The sequence below is a fragment of the Vulpes lagopus genome, chromosome 8, assembly GCF_018345385.1.
Source record: "Vulpes lagopus strain Blue_001 chromosome 8, ASM1834538v1, whole genome shotgun sequence".
Classification (NCBI taxonomy): domain Eukaryota; kingdom Metazoa; phylum Chordata; class Mammalia; order Carnivora; family Canidae; genus Vulpes; species Vulpes lagopus.
Genome location: NC_054831.1, coordinates 37,075,940 through 37,083,020, shown reverse-complemented (window position 1 = coordinate 37,083,020; position 7,081 = coordinate 37,075,940). Strand labels below are relative to the sequence as shown.

The following is a 7,081-nucleotide window of genomic DNA, read 5'->3' as shown; positions in this document are numbered from 1 at the left end:
GTGGAAAACTGCATTTTTAAAAGGGGTTCAAAAGGATACACACCAAACTATGACGAGTAGATACCCAGGGAAAGAAAGTAGAATCAGGGCTTGGGAATTGAAGGGGACTTTCACATTCTACTCAATATTCTTCTATATAACTATGTTTTTGTAACCTTGAAAGGACAAAAGCAAGGGACAACTTACTATCTTGTGTTCACTCTACAAAAAGAAGCAAGATACATAAACTGGTAAAAAGAAAACACTAAAAACTGACCAAAGAGAATAAAAGACCAATAAAAAGAAACTTACATATTAAGAACAACTATTGACACCTATAAAGATTCAAAGCAACTGACACAATAAATTTTATTGTTTACATAATGATAGGCTCTGGACAGAGTGAAGACAATGGCGACAATGACAACACATTTAAATTCCTATCACAAATTGATCTGTAACAAATTTCCAGTGGTTCAACATATTAAAATGTAAAATATATAAAGAAAAAAATAAGAAATATAAATATTTAGATTTTTGCAGCACAATGCAACGTCCTTTTAAAAAAAAGTTTGCTGTAATTGGGTATTTAATTCTGACAGTAATTCAAAACACAAAACCTCGCATTTTCCTACCCTTCCCCAAAATCTGGATCTGGGGATAGCAGTATTAGAGAAGTATGCAAAAATAAAAACAACTTCAGTGCTCAGAAACAAAGCATTTTCCTTATTTTAATGCATCAAGGCGCAAAAGTTTCAATCCCAAAAAGCCAATCATTGCTATATGCAGATAAATAAAAGATTTAACAACACTTTAATAAATCAAACCCAACTAACATTATACTAAAAATATATGTGTGTGTGTGTGCATGTGTGTATATATATATATATATGCAATACCTATTTTAGAAAAAAAGGTGCCTTGGTGAAAATGATTCTGAAAATATTCACTTGATGCACATTATGTACAAAACCTTCTATATAAAAAATTAAACTATTTTCAATGAAATTCCATGTTCATATCCCATTTAAAACTGTACTTGAAAGATAAGTAGGTCTACCTAACTGTTTCTGACTGAAATCATGGCTAAGGCAGTTCTCTTTCCAAGGGCCCTCTTTTTCACCCACTCTGTCATTAATACTAATATAGACAAATATTACACAGATGCAATCTGACATGCCTATGTGTCACTACCTGGAGTTCTGTTCACTGTTAAAATGGGATAGTTTATAGTTGCTACAAAGAATACTTTTTTTCTTAAAATATATTGTTTCTCTATTCCAAATTAAGCATTAAGCACTTACTTAAGACATTTAAGAGGCTGATAAACCACTCCATTTGGTGTCAATATCAATAGCCCTGTAAGAAAGAACTCTGTATTGGAATAGCTAGAAAAGTTTCCACTAAGGTAATAGTGCATCCTTCACCTGCATAGAATCAATTTGGCTTTATAGCTCTTTGCTTCCAGACACCAGTCTGGAGTTCAAATATGCTCTTGAAGGTTCAGCTCAATATGAGAAAACATCTCATATAGGCGTAATGAGGGTATATGGATAATAAAAGTTGTTAAAGTCTATTTGATGATTCTTACAGCACTCTTCATTCAGAGTAGCTGCTAAAGGTTAAGGTGGAAACAAAAATGAAAAAGACTGGGGGCAATGAAGCAGAGTTGGTCAAATATTTACACCAGTAATTATTTCATTAAGTCTTTAAGCAAATAACTGCAATGACCTGATACCTCTAGCTCATCGTTCTACAAGCACTGAGGATTTGAAGCTTAAAAGGTGAAAAATAGAATACCCTTAGAAAAGGGAAAAAATTCTGAGGCAAAAGTTGTAGGTCTGTAAATATATATTTTATATGAACACACAACTGTGTGTATTATTCTGTATATATTTACATATGTATTCACAAGATGCCCTGCAGTGTAGTTCAAAAGGCCTTTATCAAGGAACAAACTGATTCTAGTATAGGACTTAAAGTTCATACCATCTGTATAAGAAACAAATGTGCATATATTCACATCATGTAAACCTTATCAACAAAAACATTGCTATGACACTAGGTTAAATAGGTTTTACTAATTAGTGATGTAATCAGAACAATTCTTACACTGACAATCAAAATAATGAAAAATACACAACTGGGTTTCAAATTCACAAGAAAAAAGATGTTTAGCATGGCAAATAAGAACAAAGTTCAGATTCCAGAGTAGGGAAAAATATCAAAACTTTATAAATCTCCTGGGATGCAATTTAATTACTGCATCGATTTTAGAAAAATAGACTCATAGAATGAACGATGCTGCTATGAATTCTCTCAACCACATCCACCCATATGTTTATCTTTTTCCTCTTTTGTTTCCAGCTGGAGGTTTCTTCAACTGAAGGAGTTGTCCTCCTGTTCCAAAACCTGCAGAGGCAGGATTGGACACCCCAAATGTCAAACCAGCTGACGCCGTGATGCCAGGATTGCTGAAGTTAAACCCAGATGTACTTGAGCTGCCAAAGCCTTATGTTTAGGGAAGAAAATATTCATATCAGAAATTAAATCACAAAAACAAATATAAAAAATGGGGAAGAGAGGTAAATTTCTAGCTAAAAGAATATATAATTTATAAAAATAGCAAATATCTTAGAACCCTAAATTTGTAACATGGAATCTTACAGGAAAATAATTTAGCAAACAACTAAGAGGCACCTTTAAAGACAGAAGTTTAGTGATCCAGGCCCAAAGAGAAACCTGAGCACAAATATCTGAACTCTACAGAAAACTTCAAGTTGCCAGATACTTTCCTGTTAATTAAATATGTCGCGGTGCCTTCCTCCTTCAGCCCCTCTAAAACATATTATTAACAGTTAGAAGAGAGACTTCACAACCTTTGGACCCATTTCTATAATCCTAAATCCTCTAAGAAGGCCTTAACCCACAATTTTCAGGTCAATGAACACATGAAAGAGTAGTACCAATTGTTCTGATTTCGTAAGAACCCCTGCATCAATAAGATCAAGTACTATCACTGCCTACTTCCTCATACCAGTGAATGCTCTTATCTTACTCTTTTGGAACTGTTGATTTTAAATACCACTTAACATTAAATGGAATTTCCTTAAAATTCCGTCAATTTAAACATAATTTTAAATGTATTATATGTCATTATTTTAGACATGCTATTTATCCCTAAGCACTGCATGTTAAAAAAAAAAAAAGCCATTATTTATACATATAGAGAAAATGGAGAAGAAATTTAGAATTTTCTACTAGAACAAAAGATTACATATCTATTCCAAATGAACAAAGAATCCAATCAATCATCATCTCTAATACTGGCATTCTTAAAAACCAAAGGAACTGATAACTAAACATCTCTTTGGGAGAGAAATTATTTTCCTAAATAAAAAATGATAAAGACTGGATTAAAACCTTTATGATGGGTTCATTTTTGTAATAATGAAGAGACTTGTTTAACCATGACACTAGTCTTTGGGTTTAAAAGAATCTCTACTTAGTTAAATGATAACTTATTATATCAAACTAATAAGTCTTGTTAGAAATATTTCACCAATCTGACTTTTTAGTTTATAAGAGAGAGAAAACTGTATGATTTGTTAGGCTTGCATGCTTCATTCAGGGGATAGAAACTGAATCAGGGATTGTTTTTGGATACTGGAAATAACAATACTTATATTTTTAAATTAAATAATTTGCATCTTTAAATTTGCCTGAAATTCAGGCCAAAAACACACAAACCTGCACTAAGACTTCCTGAGGGTTTATTTGTTGTTCCAAATCCAAATGTGGAGGCCCCTGTGGTGCTGCATCCAAAACCAGAGCTAGTTCCAAATCCTAGTGGAAGGGTAATAGAGAAATATACAATGGTATGTAAAACACAGGTTAAAGGATACTGACAAGTAAAACCTAAAATTATCAAAGGTCTAATAAATATAGTGCTATTACAGAAATCTATTTACTCTTTTGCAGACTTTTGGAAGAATCAGGTTAATCTGAAATAAACATTTTTATGTATTTAGACTAAATTTATGACCCATCAACAATTTTTAAAGAACAAAGCCATAGAGAAACAAGATCATATTAGTATTTTCTCTCCCAAATGGACTAGAAATGTTAGTGATCATTCGAATATGATGTTAGTCAAACAGGTATAAACATATCTACTTAGGTATATTTCATTTTGGGGGGGAAAAAAAAGCTAACTAAATTTATAAAAAAAGTATGACATGCACAACAACTTAAACACCAAGTACCATAAGGTAAAACTTTATTCTGCTTTTTACCAAAACATTTTCACTTACAAACCTTTACCATTGAAAAACTGCATTATTACAACACAATCATGTTAAATATACTCAGTTAACGGTAGACTTCTATCATATACCAGCTGATATTACAATTGAGAAAATTAGAGTGGGATCATCATGATTTTTCTAATACTATAGTCACAATTTAAATAAATATATTTCATTATATAAAAGAGGTGATTCTAATAAGTAAAGACCTGTTTCCATTCTCTTAAAAGTCAGGTGCTCTAAAAATAAAATTCAATTCTTCTTAGGCTACTCTGCAACAGATTATCTAAAATACTGAGTTTGATAGTATGATGGCTTATAAAGCTAAGATATGTAATGGCAAATTGGATTATAGATCATAGGAAATATGCTGTCTGCCATAATTCTAGTAATTCCAAAAGAATTTACTACATTAAGTAATCTTGATTGCTCACAGGCTTCTCTTATGATGATACATTTTAGTGGAAATAAAGGAACTTTATTCATTATATGACAATACACTTGCCACAGTACACTCTTTCAAATACCCATAGCAAAGAATTGTGAATATGTTTTTACTTAACATGACGACTTATAGAACACTTACCTTACTAGTTAGAATTAACTTATAAAACTATTCATCACTAAATATACAAGTATGCATAAAGGCAAATATGCCCAAAATGCTCAGGAAAAGACAGAAGCTGAGCTGTTCAATTATAATAAAATTATTTCCCCATTTAAAGTGTTCATTTACAGAAAAAGAAGATAATGATTAGGATGTATGTCCAGAAGTCGTTTGGACTCCAAACTGATGTTATTAAGACTACTGATTTTTTAAAGTTAATTAAATTTATTAAAACTAAGTAATTTTCAAGTTCACATTTTAGCATATTGCTCTGAAAATATGAACATCCCTACCGGTTAATCTTACTACTCTTTTATATTTACTATTCACCGAAGATGAAATGATTTTTTTAAGTTCTAAATCTAATACTAGAAAGCATGGATTATGTTTGTAGAACTGCTTTTGTCAGGTGGAACCTTAACTTCCAAAGTAGCAGAGCTTCTTAGAATTTTTTTACAGGCTAGTATCAATTCAAATGTATAATAGTCCAATGCAATATTAGAAAAATGAAAGTGTACCTCCAAGGTTTGAAGAACCTAAGCCACTTGATTGCAAGCCAGTGCCAATACCTGAGCCGAATGGCGTTCCAAAACTAACTCCCAGAGATGGCTGTGGCCCTGGTATAACAAAAAAACAAAACAAAACAAAACAAAAACAAAAACAAAACAAAACAAAACGGGGGGGAAAAAAAAACAAATTTGCCTTACTCTTTCAAGATTAAAGTTTCTTTATGAAATTATTTTTTAAATAAACAGTGATTAATTTTGACAAATTCTATTTGCTAAAATTCAGTTTTCAGGATGTCTCCCCAGACTGATTTATCTATTCCAATGGATTTACCTATCAAAAAAAAAAAATTGTTTTTAAGTGACTTGTTCACGCCATACAATTAAGAGGCTTACCACATTGAAAAATGATTGTTAGTTTAACCTACTAAATAATTTGAAATCTTTAATGTATTGTAAATTATAATTCTTTTAATTTTATTTCTAGGATGGTTTTAGCTCTCCCCACTTGTTTTCTGATAAAATTACTTGGTGTAATTAGTAAAGGTTTTTTTTTTTCTGTTTTTAAAACAAGCTCCTTACCGTTAGAGTCAAGTCTCAACTGATCAAAGAGACTGACACTAACATGGCAAAACTATCATGTTACTTCATAAGAGTAAGTACCAAAAAACTAGGCATCACTTTTTTATATGAAATATAAATGATATATACAATAAATAGATAAAAAACAAGACAATGTTTTATTTTATTAAATTTATTGTTCATTTTAAAGCAAATCAATTACACAGTAACATGACAATTCCAACTTGTTCACAAAAAGTGATAATTGAGTTCTATTATTAAGCTCTGCTACATTACACCACTTATCACCTGATTAAATAAGATAGATAATGAACATTTACAAAGGCACCGCTGTGTACCTTGACAGATTCAATACATTCAAGATTTCAATTCAGAAGTTTCTTTCCAACATTTTGGAAAACGTACTCAGATGCAGAACAATTAGTCATCCTTTTTCCCATTTGTTACTTTAAAGATTTTGGCTGAGTTTGTTTGGCAAGAATAGCATCAAACTTACTAGCCTCTCTTTTTAACTACTTTTTTTTAACTAAGCAGAATACAAAAATCTAAAAATCTCTCATTTGATAAATAATTTATGAAAATTATTCAATAAATTTCATAGTACAATCTTCAGTCTTGTCTTTTTCAAGCACAGTGATCAGTGCATCTCAAAGTTGAGGGAACAGCCAAAGTAATATACAGATTGAAATTTAAAATTTTCAAAAAAAAAAAAATCAAAGCCTTCAAGTTGTTTAATGAAGAATGAGGTTTGTATATTCAAAAGGTAGTGTAAAATTATAAAGCATTAAAAAAAGAAAAAGAAAACTGAGGAAACTGCATTTTGCTACACTGGGACAGAAACTGGACTTTTCAAATAGCTTCTACCCAGAAAATAAAGAATAAGAACTAATAGCAGCCGGAGTTCTTATACTATTATTAAAAAATAAATTAAAAAAGGATTTAAATTTTTACATCCAGTTTGAGATTAATTTGAGAATAAAATACCTGCCTAGCAGCTCTTTTGTAAAATGTTACTATAGGAAAAAGAAACTAAGCATATTACTCTCTTATTTTGAACAAAAATAATACATAGAAAACACACGTCCAGTTTCTTTAACACT

The 7,081-nt window shown here is 30.9% G+C and overlaps 1 protein-coding gene across 2 annotated transcripts in view; it reads right to left on the bottom strand.

Annotated features, from left to right (window-relative positions):
• Window positions 1–323: 323 nt before the first annotated feature.
• NUP58 (nucleoporin 58) overlaps window positions 324–7,081 on the bottom strand; it is a 46,158-nt gene continuing 39,400 nt past the window's right edge. For both annotated transcript variants that reach the window (XM_041766889.1, XM_041766890.1), the window contains exons 13-15: window positions 5,412–5,510; window positions 3,730–3,825; window positions 324–2,490 (exon numbers count right to left, since the gene is read on the bottom strand). In XM_041766889.1, coding sequence (XP_041622823.1) covers window positions 2,321–2,490; window positions 3,730–3,825; window positions 5,412–5,510 — 365 coding nt within the window. In that variant the 3' untranslated portion in view covers window positions 324–2,320. The remainder of the gene's footprint in view (window positions 2,491–3,729; window positions 3,826–5,411; window positions 5,511–7,081) is intronic.